We start from the raw sequence: 27,078 nt of genomic DNA, 5'->3' as shown, positions 1-27,078 counted from the left end.
AATAATTCAACTTTTTCAAATTTTAAAACAATAATAATAATATTTTATTTAATTTTTATCTTTCATCTAAAACTATCTCATCTCATCTCATCTCGTCTTATCTCTGAATCAAAAAGTGTAATACTAATTAGTTGCTTCTAGCCAGAAAAAAGTTAAATTCTGTTCAATGATCTCTTTATTCGGCAAAAGGGGATGACATTCTTTTCCATGCGCTTTTGCTTTCGAGAATTTGCGAGAGTATAAATTGAGGCGTAGAAGCTATCAAATTTAAGTGAAGAGACAATATATTAAGATTCAATACAAATCAAAATGGCTGCCTCCAGTTCGTTCGAAGGTTCTGGATCATCTGGTAATACTAGTCAGCCCAGGGAAAGAGAGAACGTCACTCGCATGGATCCGAAATTCTACGAAGCTGCAGCGCAAGGAGACATCGAGTTCTTTAAAGTTCATGGGACACATCCTAATCATGTCCCGCTAACACCAAACAAAAACACAGTTCTTCATATTTATATCACATCCCTTGACGTTGCAAAAGCAGAGTCACCGACTAACTTTGTAGATGAAGTTCTCAAAATACATCCTTTACTTTTGTGGCAAGGCAATGCTAATGATGAAATTCCTTTGCACATTGCAGCAAGATACGGACATAGGGCGGTAATTGAATTCCTTCTTGAACGAGCAAATCTTATCCATCAAGACCTCGAAAGCGGGTTTAGATCGGCCCGGGAGATGCTGAGGATGACGAACAAAGAGAGAGACACGGCCTTGCACGAGGCAGTGCGCTACAATCATCTAGAGGCGGCGAAACTGTTGATGGAAGAAGACCCAGAATTTTCATATTTTGCCAATGGTGCTGGTGAGACTCCACTTTACATGGCCGCCGAGAGAAACTTTCGGGATATTGTGATCACAATTATAGACACCTGCAAATCTCCAGCTTATAATGGCCCCCTTGGTAGAACGGCTTTGCATGCTGCAGCAAGTTGGGAGGAACCAGGTATTACTGCTTTTTTCATCATTCTAGCCTCTATGATTCAATCGGCTTACAGTAATGCTTATATAGTAAATACAATAAAGTTTGTACGATTTTGTGTGGAGTCAGCTGCAGCAAGTTGGGAGGAACCAGGTATTACTGACTCGAATTATTCGTTGTTTGTGTCGAGTCAGCTGGGTTCACCCGGGCCAACCTCCATTTTTCGACAATGCAGAAACTCATTATCAAGAGAAGTTTAGGAGTTTACCTCTCCACTAGATTGACATAAAACCCACTCAACTCAATTCTCATGCACAATATCACACCCTCAGAGTGTGTTTGTTAACCCAAATAAAATATGAAAGCACCGCTAATGATTTGGATAAAATCCCTTACAAGAGATAGTGTAGAGAAGTACTCTGTAGAGAAAACCCCCCGTTTTACTCTGATCATTTTCTTGCCTCACTCTTCTACCAATAAACTTCATTCTAGTATATATTATAGCCTCACTAAAGAGAAACATATCCGTCATGGACCAATATACTATATAATCCATCACTTCCGTGACACATTCTCGAAAATTAACAATATTCATTAAAAAAAAAACCCAATCCAATGGTAGACGGCAAAACATGTGATTTTACATCATACTCGAACAGACCCTAAGGATTGCATTGCCTGAAATATAAAGAGATGTAATATGAGCAGTGTGCTAATTTAACATAATATATATATATATATTGTAATTTTTAGAGGTGGGAGGTTAGGCATCCTTATTAATAAATCATCCTCATATGTGGCGGAGGAAAACCTTATACAAGGACTGGCGCTGCAAAAATACTAGATACAATTTAAAACAGTGCAACATAAAACAATGAAATTTCAAATGACACCGTGTAAAAGCCAAACTCCCAGTAGGCGACACCGCCCAACAGCTCAACCAAAAATTTCTAGGACTTGCGTAAATAAGGTAAGCCGCTACGATTAGTACCAAGGATGCCCTTGAGCTAAAAAGGAATGTCATCTTGTGTAAACCAGTCTTCATTGCAGCCACTACTACCATCCTAGCAAGGAAATCTGCTACCTTGATAAAAGACAACTGATTTCCTCCCAAAAATTCTCCAAATACCACAAACTACACTTCCCTTCTTTCAAGCAGTTGACCACCAACAGGAATCTAGCTCCAAAAATAATGTTATTGATACCCAAATTACGGCATTTACGAATTCCCAACAATAGAGCCATAAGTTATGCTCGGTTATTGGTTCCCCTGCCCAGGCAAGTGTTGTGGACTAGTCGGAGACAGAGATGATTCTAAATAAAAGGAGAGACGAAATTTAACGTGGTTCGGCAATTGTCTACGTCCACAATTGCTGTAACTTCACTATGAAATAATTTTTACAAAAAATCTCTCTCTGTAAACTCTCTCTACTTACCCACTCTCTTTCTCTCTTCTTTCTCTCCACGCACTCTCCTCTGCACAATTAAGCTCTCCTATTTATAGCAGAGCAACCCACTTTCGGTGCAGCAATTTGCTGCATCAATTACGTGGGTTGTGTGTGTGCCTAATAAACCAAGAAAGGAAATGGTGGGTGGGTGCCTTTCGGTGCATTTCTTCTCTTTGTATCATTTATTGAGCTGTTTGGGTGTATTGGGGCTTTGGAAAAGAAGTGATTTGTGGTTCCTCTCCTTGTAACTTCATCTTTGTGATAGTGAATTCCTTGATCGACTCCGTTAGTGAACCTAGGCTATTGTTCAAGCCAAACCACTTAAATCTTGGTATTTTTTATGTGATTTTTGAATTTTTTGTCCTTCGCTTTCACTACTCTACTTCTAGTTCGTCTCTAGATCACCACTCGTTCCAAACAAACTGGTATCAGAGTGTTGTGTGGAGGATATTTGTTTTTAAGAGATGGCTAAGGCGAAATTTGAAGTAGAGAAACTCGATGGTCAAAATAGTTTCAACCTATGGTGCATCAAGATGAGAGCTTTGTTATGACACGACAACAAGGCTTGGAGAAATTTTTGGATGAGAAGATGTGAGATGAACCTTCTACATCAACAAAGGAAGATGAAGAGAAAACATAAAGTGCAGTCGTGTTGTCTCTCTTCGATGGAGTGAGAGGTTGCGAACGAAGAGACCATTGTGGGTCTTTGGAATAAACTTGAGAGTTTGTATAACAAGAAGTTATTCACTAACCGTTTGCATTTGAAGCAACGATTATACACTCTCAAGATGAAGTAAGGTATTCCTATTTTTTAACATCTAGATGAATTTAATAAATTCATTATGGATTTGAAGAACATTGATATTAAACTTGAAAAAAAGATCAAGCCTTATTAATTGTATTGTGTTCATTGCCTATGTCATTTAATAATTTTGTGAACTCGATGTTATATGGTGCAGATACCATCTCCTTGGTAGATGTAAAATCTGCTTTGAATTCTAAGGGGTTGAGAACAAAATTGAATGTTAAAGGCAAAGATAAGTAAGTTGATGGCTTGTTTGTTAAATATTCCTCTAGCCAAGGTAGAACTAGTGAAAGAAGTTTGGAGAAGAGTAGGGTAAATCTAGAAACAGCTCACGATCGAAATTTAACAAGAAAAATGTTAAATGTCACTATTGACATAGGTTTGGTCATTACAAGAATGAGTGTTCAAAATTGAAGAATAAGGAGAAAAGTACAAGTTCCTCTAATGCTATTAGCATTGCCAAAGAAAATTCTAGTGGGTTAGATATTGTCCTAGCAATTAGTAGCCCTAGTATTTGTTTTGGTGACAAGTGGGTTATGGACTTGACTTACACGTTTCATATGTGTCCCAAAAGTGATTGTTTCATGACGTATGAACCAATCAATGGTGGTTCCATTTTGGTGAAAAATGAGATGGCTTGTAAAATTGTTGGGATTGGTTCAATCAAGATTAAAATGTATGATGGAATTAATCAAACTTTGTCCAACATTTGGCACATTCCAATTTGAGAAAAAAAATCTTATTTCTTTGGGCACTCTTGACTCCCTTGATTTCTGGTACATGGGTGAAGGTGGAGTTATTAGAGTCAACAATAACTCTATGGTTGTAATGAAGGAAAATAAGGCTGATGGTTTTTATTTTCTTTAGGGTAGTACAACGACTAGTAAAGCTGCATTATTGACTTTAGACAATCCTAATTCAGATAATACTCAGTTATGGCATATACTATTAGGCTATATGAGTGAAAAAAGAATGTTCATCTTGAGTATGCAGGGTTTACTGAGTCATCTATTAATAGGGAAGCTAGCCTTTTGTGAGCACCATGTCTTTGAGAAGAAGTGCAGAGTTTAGTTCTCTACAGGTGTCCACAAAACTAAGAGCACCATGAGCTACATTCATTCTAATTTTTGGGATCCATCTTCTATTCCTTCCAAAGGTGAAGCTTAATACTTACTCACGTTCATTGATGATCATTCAAGAAAACTCTGGATTTGTTTTTTGAAGCAAAAGAGTGATATGTTTGAAAATTTCAAACAATGGAAGGTTTTGATTGAGAATCAGACAGGTAAGAAGGTAAAGTAACTTCAAACTGACAATGGGATGGATTTTGTAGTGGTGAATTTGATAAATTTTGCAAAAATGAAAGTATTGTCAAGCACTGTACAGTTAGACACACTTCACAGCAAAATGAAGTACCTAAACGGATGAATTGAACTCTCTTGGAGAGAGCCCGTAGTATGCTTTCGAATGTCAGCTTGTCAAAAGACTTTTGGAATGAAACAGTCAACATAGTTTATTGTTTGGTAAACTGTTCTCCTACCATGACTATTGATTTAAAGACTCCAAATGAGGTATGGTCTTGCACTTTTGCTAATTATTCCAATTTGAAGATATTCGGTTGTCCTACTTATTTTCATGTGAATGAAGGTAAGCTTGAGCCAAAGGCAAACAAGGGCTTGGATATGCTAGTTGGGTGAAAGGATACAAATTATGGTTCACTAATCCTAAATCACCAAAATTTGTATTCAGCATAGCTGTTGTCTTTAATATATCATCCATTATTATTTTGAAGAAAGAGTCCATTGAAGTGAGAGAAGTGCAATGTCAAGAAGGTGGAGTTGCAAGTTGAAGCTTCACAAGGAGTGCAAGCTAGCACTCAAGATCATGCTTTTGCAAATGAGCATGATTCTGATTATGATGATGACACATAGGGTGAAAAAGACTACAATGTTGCTACTGGTAGACAGAGGAGGTAGATTACGTTGCCTCAGAGGTATGCTTATGCAGATTTGGTGGTGTAAGCACTTACTATGGCAAAGAATATTGTTAGTCACGAGCCTTCTATATATTCAGAAGCTATCAAGAGTAAGTAGTCTGCACAGTAGTGCATGCCTATAAAGGAAGAGATTGAATCTCTTTATAAGAACCAAACTTGAGATTTGGTTAAAGTGCTTGAAAAGACAAAGATTATTGGTTGAATAAGAAGGAAGGAATCCAAGGCATTGAAGATGCAAGATACAAGGCATGCTTAGTTGCAAATGGCTACCAGCAGAGAGAAGGTGTTAACTTGAATGAAGTTTTCTCTCCAGTTGTGAAACATATTTCTATTCACATGTTGCTTGTCATGATTGCTTTGTATGATCTAGACCTTCAATAACTTGATGTTAAAACAACATTCTTCCGTCAGCCAGAGGAGTTCGTTGTTAAAGGTAAAGAAGAAATTGTATGGAAGTTGAAAAAATTATGATATGGTTTGAAGCAGTCTCCGAGGCAATGGTATAAACACTTTGACACATTTATGGCTTATCAGGGTTCAAGAAGAAACTATAATAGCTGTGTCAACCACACACAATTGTATGATGGCTCTTTCATTTATTTGTTGCTTTATGTTGATGACGTGCTCATTGTTGCCAAAAGCATGTCAGACATTAGCAAGTTGAAGATTTAACTCAGTAATGAGTTCAAGATGAAAGATTTAGGCGCTGCAAAGAAGATTTTAAGGATAAAAATCAATAGAGATAGAAGAGCTGGGAAGTTGTACTTATCCCATAAGAAGTACATTGAGAAGGTGCTTGAGAGATTTGGAATGACAATTCCAAATCAGTGAGTACGCCGCTCGCCGCACAATTGAAACTTTCATAATCTCTATCTCCATGGAATGACGAGAAGGAGCATTTGATGTCCTGCGTTTCTTATTCTAGTGCAGAGAGCGGTATTATGTATGCAATGGTTTGTACTTGTCTAGACATTTTACAAGCAATGAGCATTGTTAGCAAGTATATGGCTAATCTGAGTAAAGTTCATGGGCTAGCAGTGAAATGGATACTTTAGTATTTGAAAGGCACTTCGAATGTTGGCTTGGTCTTTGATAGAGGAAGTGACATTAGTTCAAATGTCATTGATTATGTTGATTTTGATTATGTTGGAGACTTAGATAAGAGAAGATCTCTTACAAGGTATGTCTTCACTTTGTGTGGTTGTACCATTAGTTGGAAAGCAATGCTACAATCAACCATTGCTTTATCAACTATAGAAGCAGAGTACATGGCAATAGCAAAAGTAATGAAGGAAGCCATTTGGTTGAGAGGATTGGTCAGCGATTTGGGCCTACATTAAGAGGGAACCTTTGTGTTTTGTGATAGCCAGAGCGCAATACACTTGACCAAAAATAAATATATCATGAGAGGACCAAACACATTGATGTTCAATATCATTTCCTTTGGGAATTTGTTACCAAAGGGGGGATAGCAGTACAAAAGATTACTACCATTGAAAACCCAATTGATATGATGACAAAGTTAGTTCCTCCACATAAGTTCAAACTTTGTTTAAATTTGATTGGTGTTCGAGATTTGTAAGTTCCTTAGGGGATTTGTTGGAGGAGTCTTGTCAATGGAACTCAATTTTGTTTAGGCTTGAGGAATTCAAGCCAAGGTGGAGATTTGTTGAGATGTGACTTGATTTTTAGTTTGAAAAACTCCAAATAAATTCTTCACTCGACACTTACATGACAGTGGGCTTGAGCAAAGGCCACACATATTTTCACTTGACAAACAAGCAATGGTGAAGCACTAACCCTAGTTTTCACTTAATGGGTTGCTCAACACTCTGCTTGAGCGAATATTGATTTGTCACACCACTCGAGAAGCACTCAATGGGTGACTTAAGTGAATGTAAGTTTGTTAGTTCACTTGATGCTCGCTTGACACTCCGCTTAAGCAAACTTATGCAAATTAGTTTTTTGATGCCTCACTATATAAGCAAAATGTTGTGTTTTTGTGGGAAGCAGCCAGAACGAGAGAGAGGTGATTTTCCTGAGAGAAAATAGAGGGAACTCCTTATAGAGTGATGCTAAGCTCATTAGGTGTATTGGGGCTTCGGTATTAAGGAGTATTTTTTGTTTCTTCTCTTTGTGCCATTACTTAAGCTCTTTGGGTATATTGGGACTTTGGGGAAGAAGTGAGTTGTGGTTCCTCTCATTTATAACTTCATCTTTGTGATAGTGAATTCTTTGATCGACTCCGCCAGTGGACTTAGGCAATTATTCAAGACAAACCACTTAAATATTGATGTTGTTTGTGTAATTTTTTATGTTTTAATCATTTACTTCAGCTACTCTACTTCTAGTTTGTCTCTGGATCATCAATTGTTCCCAAAACCTTTCACAATTGAACTCATGAAATATACATTATAGGAAAATTGACATATTTTTATTTTCCTAAAGGCTACTAATTGACAATTTGGCAGTAGATCACTTAGACCAACCACATAATAACATTAACAATAACAAGTGACACATATGGATCGAGATTTTATTCATGTTATGATTTTTTTTTTCCTATCACGTAACAAGTCCTTGATGCTTAGTTTCAATTATGAAATGATTATTTGGTATATTTTAGAAGTGATCGAGCTAATTCAAAGAATCGAAGGTATAAGTAAAGAAGCAGACCAAAAGGGTTGGACTCCACTTCACTTGGCTGCACACTACAATAAAATTAAGTCAACAATGCTATTGCTAGAATATGACAGAGATGTAGCATACATGAAAGACAAAGATGGTAGAACTGCTCTTCACATTGCAGCTCATCGTGGCCATCATATGGTTATGGAAAAGATTATATCAAGTTGTCCAGATTGTTGTGAATTGGTTGACAAGAGAGGCTGGAATGTACTCCACTTTGCTGCGGACGACCCCATTCTAGATGATTTTGAAGCTTATCAGCATATAAAACTAATCATTGGAGCCATCCTGGAGAATAGGTCTCTTGGCAATCTTTTGAATCAAAAGGACACAGATGGAAATACACCTTTACATTATCTTCTTCGACGTTCTTCCTGTTGGCTCGACACCAATGATCATTGGCATACCATTGGCAAAGACAATCTCTTCTTTGACCCTAGAGTCGATAAGATGGCCTTCAACAATGAAAACCTTCATGCTTGGGAAATCGCTTTAACTGTGACAGATGTATCAATCCAAAAGGTAACATATATAATCCTTTTATTTTTCATACCCCAAAAATAAGAAATTATTATTATTTTCTTAGCAAAGGAACTTCATTAATAAAAGCAATTGTTTGATACATGAAAACTTCCAAATTGAACTCATCATACAAATAAACTAATAGAAAGGGGGGGGGGGGGGGGGATCTTTTCCACTGTGAGTGTCTAACAAACATTGTGGGATTTTAATTAAAGGAATTTTTCCAAACTCTTTATTGGAATGTGCCCATTGCGCAATGGAATTCATGCATCAATTTTGGGATCGATGTATCTTGACTGACCTCCAGGTTTTGAAGTCTTTTAGTAGAAATTGTGTATCTCTAATTATACCTTCTATCTCCCAATTATTTACTTTCTGTGGTTGATTGATGCATGAGATGGAATTTGAGGAGTCACCTCCAATGATGATTTTTTTGATATGCTATGAATGTGCTTCTTGAACTCCTATGAAAGTTGTCATAGCCTTTCCTAGATTGGGATTAGTGCTGCTTATGAATCTGGTTATCACAAATCTCTTGGATCCATTATGTAATCTGCAAACTGTTGCTGATGTTTTTCTTTCTTTTCTAACTGCTACATCAAATATTATTGAAAACATATCTTCTAGTGAAAGTGGGATCCATTTGGGGGTGATTTCAGCAATTTTCCATGTCCAAGATTTGCAATGTTCTTTGTAAGTTTCTATGGTGCTTTTGACAAACTGCTCAATAGTTGGAGTTGTGATATTATGGATTATCTGATTTCTAGTGAACCAAAGGTTGTCTATTGCTAGAACAGAAAATATTTGGAAGTGATAAGATTCACTGGTCAACAGATTTAGGTTGCCTGTAGGGTCCAAAATTATATTTATCTAACTGTTGATGCCTATATTCAATAGTGAGGAAATGTTTAGAGGCTATGGAGATTGTCTCCATTGGATTCTAGAGTAAAAGCAGCTCAGGAAATGGTGAGCAATAGTTTCTACTTCCATCTAATAGATAGGACAAAGTTTATGATCTTCTCTGAAGGAAATACAATTGCTTAACAAAGACCTAGTTGGTAAAATGTCGTTTAAGGTTTTCCAAATGAATAATTCTAAACTATCTTGCATTTTTAAAGACCATAGTTTTTTCCAATCAGGGGAAGAATGAGAGGCATTGTGACCATTTGATTGGAGAGTAATTGTAGCATAAACATACTTAACAAAGAATTTACCCAAAGAATGATGAATCCATTTAGGGGTGTCTAGCTAGTTATGGAAATGATACCGCTTGAGGTGAATTTTTTGGATTTCAGCAACTGGTTCTTATGAGAAAAGAGCCTGGAGAACAAGAGTATTCCATCTCCTAGGTTCCTCCAATGTTAGTTTTGAAACTCTCAATTAGAGGTCTTGTGGGATCCCAGGGGTCGGGTCAAATCAAATTTTGGTATCAACTCCATTGTTAATCTTGAAGCAGACACTGGAAGCTATGAAATTTTTTTTGTTTCATCGTACCTTTCCAGAATCTAGAATCAGTGGGCTTTGTTGTAGCAGAATGTCAAGAGGAGTTTTTCAACAATTTTTTAGACAATGTGCATTTACAAATGATGTTTTCCTCACTAATCAGATGCCAACCTAATTTGCTCTGCAAGGCTTTGTTAAAGTTAGCCACTAAACTAATACCAAGACCACCTATTGACTTGGGTTTGCAGATGGAGTTCTAAGATATTGGAGTGAACTTATGAATTTTGTTAGAATCAAAACCCCACCAGAATCTCATTAAGGCCTTGTCAATCTTCCTGGAGATATTTTTTTGGATCCAAATGGTGGACATAGTATAGGAAAGTATGGCACAAGCAATTGATTTGACGAGTGTTGTTCTACCAACTTGTGATAAGAGTTTTGTTTTCCATCCAACTAATTTACTATGAATTTTTTCTGAGATCTCCTTAAAGTGATGTTGAGTTGAGGAGCCAAAGCTGAGAGGAAGGCTAAGGTATATGATCCTAGTAGGTGAAATTTTGAAATTGAAGATTTCTCTTACTTCCCTAGTGATGGATGGTTTACTATTTCTACTAAATTGGATGAAGGATTTGGTTGTGTGAATTTTTTGACTTGACCAAGAGGAGTACAGTTCAAGGAAGTCAGAGTAAGCTTGAGCATTTTGGGCTATAGCTTAACCAAAAAGGATGAGATCATCTGCAAAAAGCAAATGAGAGAGAAAGGGTCCATTCTTACTAATTCTAATACCCTTTACACTTCCTAGTTGTTCCTTTTAGCAAATGTGCATTGAGAGGACTTTACTCCCTAGGCTGAAAAGAAAAGGATATAGGGGATCTAGTTGCCTTAGTCCTTTTGATGGGTGAAATATACCATCTGGTTTCCCATTGGTCACTACTGAATAGGAGACTGTGGTGATGCATTCCTTAATCCAATTGATCTAGGTGTGATGAAAACCAAGTTTAGAAAGGATGGCAATAAAAAAGTCACACTCCATGAAATCAAAAGCTTTCTCAATATCTATCTTAATAGCTATAAGTCCTTGTCTCCCCTTGTTGTTTTTCAACACGCAGAAGACTTCCTATGCTAAGATGGTATTTTCTTGGATAAATTTTCTTGGGAGAAAGGCAGTTTGGTATGGAGAGATGAATTTATGCATGACCTGTTTTAGTCTATTGGAGAGAATTTTTGTATTGATTTTATAACAGATATTTGAGAGACAAATTGGTCTAAACTCATAGAATGTACTTGGGGAATTAGTTTTGGGAATTAGGACTATATGAGTGTGATTCATCTCTTTTAAAAGATGGCCAAAAATGAAAAAGCTTTTTATGGCAGCATTAAGATCATCTTTCACTATGTGCAAGTACTGCTTATAAAAAAAGCATTTGAATCCATCAAGACTAGGGGATTTTGATAAGGGGATTTGTTTAATGGTGGAGTGCATTCCATGATCAGAAGGAATTTCATAGAGAAGGGTGTTGCCTGATTCAGTTATCTTGTCAGGAAACAAATTATCCAAATCCTTAGGAATGGGAGGAAAAGAAGACTGAAAGTTTGTTTTGAAATGGTCAAGAAACATTGATTAAGGCCAGGTTTGGTTAGCCAGACGAGATTATCTCATCTGGTGTTGTATAGATGAAGGTTTTGACTATCCAAATACACTATATTTCTTCTCTAACTTTTCAAAACGTCCACTTAAATAAACAATAAATCAACAGTATAAAACAATGAAAACTGACATGAACAGTATATGAACATTGCAAAATTGACATGAATAGTGCATGACTGACATGAACAGTGCGTGAATAGTACAAAAAATCAAGGATTCAGAAACTCTATAAAAGAGTGGGACCCACACCTTTTTTAAATCCCAAAAATTAAAAACGATCTCATCTCATTTCACTATCCAAACACACTTTATTTTACAAACTATTTCATCTCATTTTAACTAAAAACTTTTACTACTATTCAAAATATCTCATATGAACTACGTAACCAAACGGGGCTTTGAATGTTCAAGAGATTGGAATTCCATTAATTTAAAGAGTTTTTTAGACAATTGATATCATTCATTCTTCTTCACATGGTGGATGACATGTGAAAAAAATTTTGTGTTCAAATCAGTGGTGGTAAGTCGTTGGATTTTGGATTTTTTATGCCACAAGATTTCCTCTTTTTAATTGTTCATTAAGATAATCCATGATAATATCCTCTTGATAAGAAGAATTACTAGAAGGGAATTGAGATTAAAGTTGAGTTAGCTCAGCGGACAAATTTTTTATGCATGTTTGGATGTCCCCAAAAGAGTTAACATTTCATATTTTGAGTGCTTTTTTCACTGCTTGGATTTTTTGGGTAAGAATATAAGGTGGAGGGAACTACTAAACTGGAGATCCCAAGCACTTTTTATCACTGCATAATATTGGCAGTATTACAAGTTTCTAAGACATATGGACTACTAATTTTACAAACTGTTTTATAAAAATAAAACTCACATATTAAGATGGTTAAGATGGTACTATCTAGTTCTGCTGTATTTATCCACCTATTCTTACCAATTATGCCTGACAAATTTCTCTCTGATGCGCGCGACTTTCTTCATACTCTAGCCTTTACTTTCCTTCTTTTAGCCATGATACCAATGGTGCTGGCATTTATCACAGGCACGTATGCTGTCTTAGCACATTCCTTAGATGTTGCCATTCCCGCTTGTATCATTGGCTTATCCTTCTTTCCTATCTTCATTTTTATATTCAGACGAATCTGGATTGAAGTCATGAAGTAGTACTAGGCAATATTTGATTCAGATTGGAGGAGGATAAATCTCATTGTATGTATAAAGCACTCAAAATATTAAACAATATATTTGATAAAGCCAGTGGCCATCATGATAAGCATATTATATTAAAAGTAATTATGGTATGAGCAATGCTACATATAGTCGCGGAATTGCAAACGTCGCGCAATCGCTTTGAAAAAGAGTGGGGTCCATGATTAAAAAGTTAGTTTTTTTTTTTCATGTGGGTCTCATATTAATTCATTTTTTTCAAAACGACTGCACGTCGCTTGCACAACTACAACTACAAATATCATTTCTCTCATCGTATATGCATGGAGAACGTGCAGGTGCGTGTGCATGTGTGCTATATTGCTAACTTCGTATAGGCTAACTAATTTGAGGCATGCACGTACAATGACAAAAAAAAAATTTTGAGGCATGCATGGTTACTTTTGTCATTTGCGTGGGTGTGTGGAACGTTTCGATGCGTGCATGGTGGCACATGTAGTACTACTATTTAATTAAAACATTAAACAAGTAATGCAAGCTCCGGGCATGTACGGATCATCGATTATTTGAAAAATAAAAAATGAGTTGTTTCATGCTGAGTTCTTTACTTTTTTTTAAGGGTGCGAGCATCCTAAGTTTACACAGATAATATATATATATATATACACACTCTATGAGAGAAGTTAAGCGAGAGAGGGCGATTTTGGCTTTTTGATTTTTTGATGGTTTTGGGTTTTCCGTGATTTACGAAATTTCCAATTTTAGCTATTTTTAATTGTTTGGCTAGGAGTCTTATCTCTCTTGCTCTCTCTGAGGCGATAGAGGTGAAGGAAACTCTTGCTTTGGGCAAGGATTGTCTCCTGGTTCTCGGACTGAAGGAGTAAGGTTTGTTATCTGTAGTATAGAACTATCTCTAGTTCAACAGAGGTGCTACCGAAAGGGTAATCCATACAGAAAGTCCAAAGGAAAAGAGTGAGTAGTCTTCTGAGCCATAATCCTAGCAACACGTTTGGAGGCAAAAATGGCTGATACCATCCTGGAGAACTGGGACAAGCTGAAATTGACTGAGGCTGAACAAGCGGAAGTCCACTTTGAGTTGTCCACTGAAGAGCTAGCATTTCGACGTGGTAACCTCTGCCTACTGGGACTCATTGTGGCAGAGAAGGTTGTCAACAGTGAAGCCTTCAAAGCCACCATGACCAGAATATGGAGACTGCGAGGAGGGGTCCAGTTCAAAAAAGTAGGCACAAACCTGTTCTTGTTAGAGTTTCAAACAGTAAGTGATATGACAAAGATCAAACAGGGTCGACCGTGGATGTTTGACCATAACCTGATTTGTCTAGAGGATTATAATGGATTAACTGCTCCTAAGGATATGAATTTTGACAAGGAACCAATCTGGGTCCAACTTCATAACATACCCCTTGGGGGTATGACCAAGCAGGTGGGGAAAAACATAGGGGAACTGGCGGGAGAAGTCCTAGAAATTGATGTTGATGAGGAAGGAATTGGGTGGGGGCCTTATCTAAGAGTCAAGATAGTCATCAATATTGCAAAGCCTTTGATGAGAGGTGCAATGAGTTACTTTAATGGGAACCGAGTGTGGATAGCTTTTCGCTATGAAAGATTGCCATCCTTTTGCTTCAGCTGTGGGGTTGTCAAGCATGGCCCCTCAGGGTGTGAGAGCCCCATGCAACCGAGCTCCATGCATAGTAGAGAGGCGCCTCAATATGGAGCATGGTTACGTGCTTCATACCAGAAAAGTGCTGCCAAAGAAACACAGGGAGAGCAGGGCGGGAAAGGCACTGTAGCACCTCGAGTTTCAGAACCAAGGGAAGGAGATGATGACGTGGAACAAGCCTACCGACCACAGGGGCAAAAGTCAACTAGTTCTGACGTGGCTAGAGATACGCAGGAATCCTGCCCACATGGAGATCTGCCGATGTTGACAAGACTAGACCCTCCTAGTCAACCATCAGGTACTTCCCCCATACTTTGCTCTGAAGTCTTTTCCAAGAAAGGGGGGTCTGTTAATATAATTCATGGAGCTAAAGTAGGAGGCCATACATTGGGGGCCACTGACATCCAAGGGGAAGGAAAAACTGGCGGGAGAAAACAAGAAAACATATTGGGGCAAAAAGAAAATCACGTGCCAGAAACAGCACACAATACCCCTACCCAAAGCTGTAAACCTCAGGAACCGTCTAATGAGAGGAGTGTCTTAAATGAGATAGAAATGAACTTTGAAACAATGGCCAATAGACCAGGTCAGGGGAAAACATGGAAAAGAAGAAAACGTAATGTTCATGATACCTCCTCTAATCTGTTAGAGGAAAGGCAGGATACAGTTGGCTTTAATGAACAAGCTTCTAATCAACTGAAGAGGATGGGAGTGCATAACATGTCAACAAGAAAGAAAATTAAAACCAACATGGTGTTAATAGATGAGGATTTGACTGAAGGGGCAGTGGCTGGTGCTCAGCCCTGCCCAACACAATGATTTGCATTAGTTGGAACTGCCGTGGGCTTGGGAACCCACGGGGAGTTCGTGCACTTCGTGACCTGGTCAGGAAGGAAGTTCCCATGGTCCTGTTCTTGCAGGAAACAAAATTACATGTAACTAAAATGGAGTGTGTGAAAAGACTTTTGGGTTATGAATGCTGTTTTGCGGTGAGCAGTGAGGGGAGAAGTGGGGGATTGGCTCTGATGTGGCAAGAGGAGACAAATTTGAATGTGCAAAGCTACTCTAAGAACCATATTGATGCTCTAATACATAATGCAGAACATGATGGACAGTGGCAGTTTACTGGTGTATATGGCCATCCTGATACAGAATTAAGGCAAGAGACCTGGAATACAATTCGATCTTTGAGGGGCACAGTATCTGTCCCATGGTTGGTGTGTGGTGACTTTAATGAGGTCTTATGTTGGCAGGAAAAGAGAGGGGGTAGGAATAGACCTGAAAGACAAATGAGAACCTTCAGACAGCTACTTGATGACTGCTCCTTAGTTGATCTGGGATTCATGGGACCCCCATTCACCTGGTGCAACAAAAGGGATGTTCAACATACAGTTAGTGAAAGGCTGGATAGATATCTGGCTAATTAGGGGTGGATTGATTGGTTCCTAGGCTTTCGAGTGGTACATGGTAGTGCAGCCTCCTCTGACCACCTCCCAATTCTTCTGTATTCAAGGAGAGAAAAAAGTTCCAAAAGAAACAAGCTCTTTAGATTTGAAGCTATGTGGACTGAGGAAGGGGAGTGTGAAAACATTGTGGAAGACTCGTGGAATGGAAGAACAAGTGGTAACCAAATGAATAACATCAAGACAAGGATTGGAGCCTGCTCCCAGAGACTGGCACAATGGAACAAGACCAAGTATGGTAATGTGCATAAGAGAATTCAGCAATGTAGAACCCACCTGCAACAGGTCCAGGAGAGGGACCCCTATCATTCTCAGATGGAACTCCACCAAGAGGCAAGATGTCAGCTGCAAATGTGGTTGGAAAGGGAAGAGATCCTATGGTGCCAAAGAGCTAAGTCACTATGGTTACAAGGAGGAGACCAGAACACCAAGTATTTCCACCAGAAGGCTTCTCAGAGAAGGGCAAAGAAGTGGATTAAAGGACTAAAAGATGAGGCAGGTGAATGGCAAGTTGATGAAGGGAGAGATACAGTGATCATGGAGTACTTTCAGAACCTGTTTAAAGCCACTAATCAGAATGTTAACTTGGATTTTTTAAACGACATGGAGGGTAGAATAACTGAAGACATGAACCAGGACCTATTGAGAGAGTTCAAGAGAGAAGAAGTTAAGGCTGCTCTTGACCAGATGCACCCAACCAAAGCTCCTGGACCCGATGGCCTCTCTCCTTTGTTTTACCAAACGTATTGGCATATAGTTGGCACAGCTACAACTGATGCTGTGATGCAGGCACTACAAAGTGGCACCCTCCCACCTACCATCAACCATACCTTTATCACCTTGATTCCAAAGAAAAAAAGGCCTGACAAGATAACTAAATTTAGGCCAATTAGCCTATGTAATGTGGTCTACAAATTAGTTTCGAAGGTCTTGGCAAATAGGCTCAAGCAGATACTGAATGATGTCATATCAAGCTCACAGAGTGCCTTTGTACCAGGAAGGTTGATTAGTGACAATGTGTTGGTGGCATATGAGATGATCCATTATCTAAGGAACAGAAGGAAAGGAAAAGATGGGTATATGTCTATTAAGTTGGACATTAGCAAGGCCTATGATAGGCTAGAATGGGACTACTTAGAGGCTGTGATGAGTAGAATGGGCTTCCACCCACGATGGACTCAACTGGTTATGATGTGTGTCAAGACTGTAAGTTTTTCAGTACTCATTAATGGAGAACCAAAAGGCCCCATCCATCCCTCTCGAGGTATAAGGCAAGGAGATCCTTTGTCTCCTTACCTATTCCTCCTAGGCACTGAAGGACTCATTAGTTTACTGAAACAAGCAGAAGAATTGAGAAAGCTACTTGGCATCAGAATCTGTAGAGGAGCTCCAAGAATTTCACACTTGCTGTTTGCAGATGACAGCATCCTATTCTGTAAAGCTAACAAGGCAGAAAATAGTCACATTCAGCAACTTCTTGGCCAGTATGAAGAGGCTTCAGGGCAGAAAGTAAATAGAGACAAAACATCAATGATTTTCAGTAAGAATGTAGACTCAACCAAACAGAAAGAACTGATGGATTTATGGGGGGTGCAACACTTCCAGCAATATGACAAGTACCTGGGATTACCCCCACTAGTGGGTAGATCAAAGACAAGAGCCTTCTCGGATATCAAACATAAGGTATGGACCAAACTGAAGAATTGGAAAGAGACTATGCTATCTCAAGGGGGTAAGGAAGTCCTCATAAAAGCAGTGGCCCTCTCCATCCCAACATATACCATGAGCTGCTTTAAGCTACCAGGAAGCCTTTGCCATGAGCTGGAGCAGATGATGGCACGATTTTGGTGGGGGCAGAAACAGGAAGAACATAAAATCCACTGGGTTAGCTGGACCAAGCTTTGCAAACATAAACAGGCAGGAGGGTTGGGATTTAAAGACCTTAGAACTTTCAATGATGCTCTCTTAGCAAAACAGGGTTGGAGAATCATGCAAGAACCAGGTACACTGATTCATAAGTTATTTAGGGCAAGGTACTTCCCAAAGGATAAATTCCTAGAGGCCAAGTTAGGATTTAACCCGAGCTTTGCATGGAAGGGAATTTAGGAGACAAAGAAACTTTTGGAGAGGGGATGCAAGTGGAGAGTGGGGTCAGGACAGAGGGTTAAGGTGTGGGGAGACAATTGGATCCCTGGCCTCTCACCCCTAAGCAGAAATGATGGAACTGCAGCAGCATATGACCAAAATGCCACGGTTGATAGCCTAATAGACCCTCAAACTAGATGGTGGGATATGGAAAAGGTTAGGACCTTGCTGCCTGCCCAAGCAGCAAATGCAGTTTTAAAAATAGTCTTGAGTGGAAGTAACCATGAAGACAAGATCATCTGGGATCCTGAGCCACATGGAAAGTTTACAGTTAAGAGTGCCTATCGGCTTTTTAGAGAGGCAAAACAGAATGGGGTGGAAGGTGAGAGCTCGAGAAACATGGGACTAAAGAAATTATGGAAGGATCTATGGAACTTGAAACTCCCAGCCAAGATTAAGATTTTTGCATGGAAAGCTTGTAAAGAAAGCCTACCAACTAAGCTCAATCTGGTGCAAAGAAAAGTGTTATATGAGGAAACTTGCAAGCTATGCAACCGAGAGATAGAAGATGTAGCTCATGCATTATGCTTCTGCCCTTCAGTGAGGAAAGCTTGGGAAACACACTTGCCTATTATCTTCTCATCTGGCCTGCCTAAATTGTATGGGGACCTTGCTGGATACATAAGTGGCCTAAAACAGAAAGACCACCTGGAGCTCTTTTTTCTGATTTCGTGGAGCTGCTGGTACAGGCGTAACCAAGCAACCTTTGAAGACAAACAAATCCATGTTGACCAAGCTATAGCCCACGCCCTAGCTGTCTAGCATGTCTATAAAACAACTCGTGGCCAACCCCTGAAAATGGTGAGACAATACTGTAGATGGGAACCCCCCCAGCCAGGAACTTTCAAACTAAATGTAGATGAGGCTATTTTCCAGAACCAACAAAGTGCAGGAATTGGTGCTATCCTAAGAGACAGTAAAGGTGAAGTTCTTATGGCAGCTAGCAAAAGGGAATCAGCAGTGGGTGATGCAACAAGCATTGAAATGCTGGCAATCCTCAGGGGCCTACAGCTAACACTTCATTTGGGTATTCAGCATCTTATCATTGAAAGTGATGCCTTGACCTTAGTAAAAGAGTTGCAAAAGACAGAACCATCGATGACTCTAGTTGGTAATGTAATTAGGGATACTAAGGAGCTTATGAGCTGCTTTCGAGTGTGTGATGTAAGACATACTATGAGATCTTGTAATGAAGTAGCACATAAACTTGCAAGGCATGCTTGGCAAGTTACTGATATTAGTCTTTGGTGGGGGTCTGTCCCTGATGTAATTGCTCCAGCCCTATGGGCGGAGAGGCAATTGTAATGCTAATATCTGTTGAATGAAAGGTTTCTTTCCATCGAAAAAAAAAAATTGTTTGGCTAGGGTTTGGCCATCGAGGCTGGCCTTCCCCCTCTGTTGGATTCTTCTACGCGGGTGGGGGCTATTTTGGTGGCTCAAGGACTGAAATCGTTCGCTTAAGCGGTTTCATCTTTAGTGTTACAGTCTTCTTTCAGGCTTCCGATAAGATACCCTGTGGAGGTAGACGGTGAGCAAGGCTTTGTGTTTTCTGAGGTTGAGATGTCCAAAGCTGAGGATGATTTCAAGTTTGCACTGCTACTTAAGTTCTCTCCTACTCTCCTACAAGGCCTTCCATCGATGAAGTACGTTCTCATGTTGCTAAATCGTGGGGGCTAAAAGAGGTTCCCATTGTTAGCTTTATGGATGATCTGCATGTCCTCGCGCAAATGAGAAGTGAACGTGATTTTTTGCATGGTCGGGCTCGTGAAGGACGTACTATGGGTGGTTCTTCTTTTCGGTAATTCAGATGGACCAAGGATTTTGATTTATCGCAGGAATCTCCTCTTGCACCTCAATGGATTTTTCTACCTGGGTTACTACTTCATCTGTATTGTACGGACTAGTTGCAAATTTTGGCGACTAGGTTCAGCCATTATTAGGGAACTGATAATGCCACAATTCATAAAACCAGGGCGTCTGGTGCTAGGATGTGTGTAGAGGTGGATTTATCGGAAGAACCAATCAAGGGGTTTCCTATAGTTTTATCGGCTACGAAGAAGATTTGACAGACAGTGAAGTACGAGAGGCATGGTTTTTATTGATCCAAATGTCATCGCCAGCGTCACACTTCGGTGGTTTGTAGGGCTGGAGTGAGGAAATCAGAGGGGGATAAGGTGAATAAGAAGCCTGTTTCAAAGCGTGTTTGGTAGGACAAAAATAAAAAGGTGGAAAATGTTTTGAAGGAAGGGGAGAATGGCCGAGATGTCTCAGAGTCAGAACGGGTAGGGGTGGTCAACGTGCCGGTACTAGGTGTTGGTTCTTCTTCTGTTGCAGTAGCGGAGGATGGGCTTAAGGGTAATGAGTGGCTCATTGTGGATGGACAGTTGCCTGGACAAGACTTGGAGGAAGATGAGATTTGTGAGCAGATCGAATGTGAAGTTGGCCCGTCTTTTCATGCGAGTGATGATGTGACGTTGAAGGATGTCCCTATAACTTCTAGAAAACCTTTGACTCTTGAGTCCGAGTTGTTAGCGAATGGAAATTCGGGCGTTGGGGCTGTTGATGATGGGCAGTGTGATGTTGTGTCTGCAGTTCTGGAAATGGAGAGTCTTGGTGGGAATCTTGATAATGGTCTCACACATGCAGGATGTTTGGAATATAATTATGATGGTGAGATGGTGGTTAGGGTGCTGGATGTGATGAAGGAAAAAGTTTATGACTTTGATCCGGATCTTCCTGGGAGTAAATCCAAATGGAAAGAACAATTGACTCATTGTGTTTGGCATTCGCAGCAGGTTGCTACCTGCACCTCTAAACCTAATTTATGATTGATATGATTTTGGTCTGGAATGTTGTGGTTTGGAACGTTCTTGGAAAAGACTTAAGAGTTTAGCTACAAAGCTTCGGGCGGCAGTTGTGGCTGTCTTGGAACCTTTCCAAGAGGAAGAAAAAATGCCACAGCTGGCTGTTTTCTTGGGGTTTTTGAAGTTTTGCTGTAAGGAATCTTCAAATGGTAAAGTATGGATTTTTTGGAAGGATGATTATGATTTTGATGTGCTTCATATGATTTATCAATCCCTTTCGGGTTGGTTTCACTTAGGTCCTAATCAAATTTTGGTGACTTTTGTTTATGCCGAATGTACTTAGCTAGAATGATAAGGCTTATGGGATGAGCTTGAAAATATTGTATTGAGGAATCTCCATTGTTGGTGGTAGGGGATTTTAATGCGATAAGATCTGATTCAGAATGTATTGGGGGACACCCACATCCGTTGTTAGCAATGTCTAATTTTAATGTTAGCTTGGATAATTGTGGCTGTGTAGAGATGAGATTTCAGGAAAGAAGTATGTCTTGGTGTAATGGACAAGAGGGTTGGTCCCAAAGTTGGGCACGCTTGGACCGAGTAGTGGTGAGTATTGCTTTCTCTAATTTATTTGGGATGGCCACTATGAAGTATCTTATGAGAAAGTTTTCTAATCACTGCCCTGTGGTGGTACATTTATGTTTGTCAAGATCTTCATACAGTCCCTCCCCTTTTCGCTTTCAAAATATGTGGTGCTCACATGAGTCATTTTTGAAGCGTATGTAGGACGTATGGTCTCAACCGAAAATAGTGAGTAGTGGTTTGTACAAACTGGCAGCTAAACTAAAGAAATTGAAGGTTGCTTTGAAACTTTGGAACATGAATATTTTTGGCTATGTTGATCTCTCTATTAATGCGCTAGAGGAGAAGTTGGAGTTCCTTGATTTCCAGCTATAGGAGAGACACGATCTGGACATTGAAGTAGAATTTTTTCTTGCTAAAATGGAGCTAGCCGAATGGGAAGCAATGGAAGAAATTCAATTGGCACAAAAAGCAAAGAGGAAATGGTTACAAGAGGGGGATCAAAATTCTAGGTTTTTTCATGCTTCTATTAATAAACGTTGGAAGACTTCTACTGTGTCGTGCATGAAACTCATGGATGGGACTGTGCTTTCAACGCCGGAGGAAATTCACCGAGGTGCCACAGTACACTTTCAGAATTTTTTATCCATGAGGTCGATTGTGCAGCCTGTAGACCTTTAATTGGTGAGTCTTGTGATTTCTGCTGATGAAAATAATAAGCTTTGTGAGATCCCTTCGGTGGATGAAGTTAGAGCAACGATTTTTTCCATTCCAAAGCATAGTTCTCCCGGTCTGAATGGTTTCGGCTCTAGGTTTTATATGTCTTGTTGGGAGATAGTGAAGGATGATGTGGTTGAAGCAGCGCGAGATTTTTTTAATGGTGTGACTTTTCCATGGTTTTATTCATCAGCTTATATTGTTTTGATTCCAAAAGTGCTAGATCTAAGGATGACAAAATTGTTGCCTAAGCTGATTTCATGGGACCAGGGAGCCTTCATTCCTGGGCGTAGTATTTTTGAAAATATTACATTTGCTCAGGAGATGGTTTAGTCGTTACACAAAAAGAATCAAGGTGGTAATATTATGTTGAAGAAAGATGTGAACAAGGCGTATGACAGAGTCCACTGGGCATTTCTCTTGGAGGTCCTTAGTGGCTTTGGTTTCAATGATAAAGTTTGCAAGTTGATTGCAGAGTGTGTCCAATCTCCTTGGTTCTCTATTATGCTTAATGGAATATACAAAGATTATTTCCAACGTTCTAGAGGCCTACGGCAAGGCGACCCTCTCTCGCCTTATCTTTATATTGTTATGGAAGAAATTCTATCTTGAGTGTTATCTAGTAAATTTGTGGAAGGAATGATTGACAAGTTTTACCATTTGATATGAGCACCCTTGGTATCGCACTTACTCTATGCTGACGACTTGTTGGGTTTTGCTAGTGGCGATCTAAGGTCTTTTCGAATGTTGTTGAGGACCTTGGAAAAATATGAAAATTGGCCAGGCCAATTAATAAGCAATGAAAAATTAGCCCTTTATTTTTCTAAGCATATTAACTTGGCGCAAAGGCGTGACTTGTTGCAACACTCGGGCTTTGTGGAAGGGACCTTTCCAGCGACTTATCTTGGGGTTCCACTAGTGTCTAGTAGACTCACGGCTAGATCAATTGAGCCACTTGTTAAAAAAATCCATGATAAGGTGGCAAGTCGGAAAGTTAGGTTGTTGTCTCAAGCAGGTTGCCTGATCCTTTTGAAGCATGTGCTTTCTTGTATGGCCACACATTTGTTAGCTATGCTTAATGTTCCAATGGTTTTCTTGAAGAAAATAAATTCCATTTTATCGACTTTCTTTTAGGGTGATTGTTCAAGGTTTTGGAAATTGGTGATGAGAGTTAAGCCGGATGTCTGTGATAATGTTAGTTGGAGAATGCAAGAGAGCATGACGTCTTTTTGGTTTGATCGGTGGCTTGCATCTGGGCCATTATGCTTGCGTGCTTCAACAATTGCTAATCCTTTGCATCAGATTAAGGACTACTATGATAACTCTGGTTGGGACTTGGAATTTTGGAGGAGTTGGTGGGCAATGAGGTTCTGGGGGGATATTATTAGTTCTGTTTCTACCAAGATGGAAGGGGAAGATGTTCTCATTTGGAAGTTCCCTGCAACAGGTGTGCGGGGGCAAGGTATCTCATCCCGCATAATAAGGTGCGAATTGGGGGGCAATCCATCTGCCCCCCGCACCCCTACTGGGCCTTGGGCCCATAAGCGGTTCTGGGCCATTTGGCCCATAATGGCCCAAAAACTGCTAAAATGGGTCTAAAATGGCCCAAAAGCTTTTCTTTTAGGCTCAAAAAAGCTTCTAGACTATTTTCAGTCCATAAAATTATAAATAAAAAGAAAAAAAATTAAAAACCAAATTAAAAAAAAAAAAGTTTGCACTATAGTAATTGATTTTATGGCTAATAATTACTAGTCAATCTAGTCTACTAAAAAAAAAAAGTTACATAAATAAAAGTTACTAGTCTAATACCTAATAAACTAATAATAATAACTAAGCTATTACAAAATTGAAATGTTAAACAATTATAAAATTACAAACATAAAAGTGTCCAAGAGACATTGTATCAACATTACAAATCATTGAATGCAAAATATGAACAAATGATTCAAATTTTAAATATTTTAAAGAGAGAGCTATCAGCTGTGGCTTGTCTTTGGCTGTGACACTTGGGGCGGCCCGGGCTTGAGCACATATTTATATTGCTGCAAAGTTAGACATCGTCTTATGTGTTGCTATAAGAATTAATACTAAAATTAATACCAATGAAATCGAAATGAATATAAATAAATAAAAATAATTACCAGGTGGTCCAAATCCAGACTGATCACTATCCTCCTCCTCTTCGATCTCCTTAAAATCTAAAACATCCGAAACATGAATATCATTTCCTATCGTCTAACTCTGTGTGCATATCAATGCCTCCACAATTATAGGAGACAATGAACTACGGAAAAGATCCAATATGTGACCTCTGGTACTAAAGGCTGACTCTGAGGCAACGGTACTAATAGGGATGGCCAAAATACAGCAGGCAATCTAAAAAAGGATGGGATATTTCTTTGCTGCATTCTTCCACCATCCTAATATATTGAAATTATCATCATCATCTTGGACCATATCCGCTGAAAAAGAGTTGTCTAACTCCAAAACCACCTCTGTACATTGATAGATTAGTGTGGAATTCTGTGCGAAGGTCTTAGTCTACTACATTCTACGTTTCTTTGTAAGAGGCCCGGTCACATTGTCTATAGAAGGCATTGGGGTAGGTGTATGTGTCTTGGATGTAGTACCACCTTTAATTGCATTAAACTCATCATACAATTTAGCCAGGGTATCTCAGGCCAATTCACCAAGAATATCAGCCCATGCCTGATCGTGAGCAAGTCCCAAACCATATAACATGTCTGAAACTTTCAGACGAGGATAAAGAATAATAACCACATATAACAAAATATTCATTTTACTCAAATCTCTCCTATACTTATCATATTTTAGCACCATGGTCACTGCCATCCCCCTCATCCTTTCATTGGAATCCCTACTCATATCTTTAAATTCTTCTTTCATCCTACATAGTTGTTGACAAAACTCATGGGATGTAGGGTATAAAGAACCAGATATATTCAATGTGACATCGTAAAAACGTCCGAGAAAATCAACAAAAGTATAAACTACCACCCAATCATCATCATTAAGCTTTCCTAATCCCCCATGCTCATCAAAATATTTCACATATTGGATGTTTTAATCACCTAATAATTGAAAGGCTACCCTATATTCTTGGGCTGCCTCCAACATCAAGAAGGTTGAGTTCCATCTGGTAGGAACATCAGTACAAAGACCCTTCTTTGATGTTATGCCCGCAACCTTTACAATAATTTTGAATTTCTCCAATTTAGAAGGAGAAGACCTCACAAATTTCACAACCATTCTAGCTCGTGCAACCAAGTCATCAACATCTTTCAACCCATTAGTCACAATTAAATTCAAAATATGTGCAACACATCTAACATGCAAATATTCACCACCCAAGAATGTCTTATTTGCCTCTTTAAGTAATTATTTAGATATCCCAAGGCAATATTATTAGACGACGCATTATCAATCGAAACAGTCAAAACCTGTGCCAACCTCCACTCCTTTAGTGTGGTCTCCAAGGTCTTTCCAATCGTGTCACCCTTATGATCAATTATTTGACAAAATTTAATAATCTTTTTGTGAAGAACCCAATCAGAATCAACAAAATGCATAGTCAATGACATGTAATTCATATTTTGGATAGAAGTCCAAGTATCGATAGTGAGACAAACTACCAAACCCGCCAATTGGCCCCTCAAAACATCTTTATCTTTTCCTGTACATCTTTTTAATATCCTTTGCCATAGTGTGGCGAGAAGGAAGTGTAAATCTCAGTTCCAACTCTTGAACAAATTCTTGGAACCCTTTACCTCCACAAACTGAAAAGGCAGCTTGTCCATGACAATCGTATGAGCTAACTTCCTTCTACACTTATTGGGATTATACTTCATATACCCCTTCAATGTTTGACCCCCGGCTCCACTACTCTCATCCACCATTTTAATATCTAGTCTAGATTAATCATTCTCTACTAAGGATTTTAATATTGGACTCTTCTTACATTATTCCTCTAAATGGACCTTCAGCTGGAACGTACCATGTTTCATATAGTGACATCCATATATTTTTCCACAGTGATTACATTTAGCTTTTGAGTTGTTGGGGTCACCACCCTCTAGTTTGGAAAAGTGAAACCAAACTATGGACACAGGTTTCTTGCCCTGTGTGGACTTGGGGACAAAGCAAGGTGTACTCCTTGTAAGGGTAGGAGTAGGGTTAGGTTATGGGGTAAGGGTATTGGCTAAGGTAGGAGAGCTATCACTGAAATCCGAATCCATTTGAGAAAACATTCCTGATTCCCCAACATAATAAAAATTTTCAAAGTGCAATTCAACACAACACATAAAAAAAAAAAATTAAAAAAGCATAGGGCAATCAAACACAAGACATAAAAAAAAAAAAAAATGTAATAATACACCAAACAATAAATAAGGCAAAGTGCAATGATTGAAACCAATTTAAAAAAGTTCACAATATTATTAAGCAATATTTTCTTAATCACTAAATAACTAAATAACTAAAAATAATAATTGTAACCGTAAGTATTATGAATTAAAAGGGTTTCGGATTGAAATCATAAATTAAAGTTGGATTAAGTGAATAAATGGATAGAGCCCTTTGGCTCCAATTCTAGGAAAACAAAAAAAAGCAATGAGTTTCTGTTCTTAATTTGAATAATTACCCGATTTAATTAAACGTTAAAAATATATTAGTGCTTGATACAGGAAATGTTTTTATCATAAGTAGATTATCAATTTTTTTAATCCTAATTATTAGTAGATATTCTCCATTAGAGTGTGGGGATGAATGTGTAGAAAAGCGGTATATTGATAAAAATCTTTTTTTTTTTTTCCAAAATCAAAACAGCGATTGGGTTGAAAAAATAAAAGATTTCTAACCATCTTGTTATCCTATAATGAACATAAATGATTGAAACTCCTAAATACAATTTAGAATTTCCAATCCTAAAAAAAAATAAGGGTTTCGGATTGGAACCCTAAATTGA

General features: G+C 38.7%; 1 protein-coding gene across 1 annotated transcript; it reads left to right on the top strand.

Moving 5' to 3' along the window:
• Positions 1-283: 283 nt before the first annotated feature.
• On the top strand, positions 284-8,552 carry LOC122277599 (ankyrin-3-like). Its single transcript, XM_043087665.1, has 2 exons — positions 284-997; positions 7,849-8,552. Exons 1-2 carry the CDS (start codon positions 310-312, stop codon positions 8,472-8,474), a joined length of 1,314 nt encoding a protein of 437 aa, XP_042943599.1. The 5' UTR covers positions 284-309; the 3' UTR covers positions 8,475-8,552.
• Positions 8,553-27,078: the final 18,526 nt, after the last annotated feature.

The sequence above is a fragment of the Carya illinoinensis genome, chromosome 1, assembly GCF_018687715.1.
Source record: "Carya illinoinensis cultivar Pawnee chromosome 1, C.illinoinensisPawnee_v1, whole genome shotgun sequence".
Lineage (NCBI taxonomy): Eukaryota > Viridiplantae > Streptophyta > Magnoliopsida > Fagales > Juglandaceae > Carya > Carya illinoinensis.
Note: the sequence above shows the minus strand (reverse complement) of the source record. Positions and strands in the feature narration are given on the sequence as shown.

What these genes read in the sequence shown, in the direction of transcription:
- LOC122277599 (XM_043087665.1), top strand. Translation starts at nt 310, where the DNA reads ATGGCTGCCTCCAGTTCGTTCGAAGGTTCTGGATCATCTGGTAATACT. An exon ending in AGCAAGTTGGGAGGAACCAG is followed by an intron (nt 998 to 7,848) that starts GTATTACTGCTT and finishes GGTATATTTTAG; the next exon opens with AAGTGATCGAGCTAATTCAA.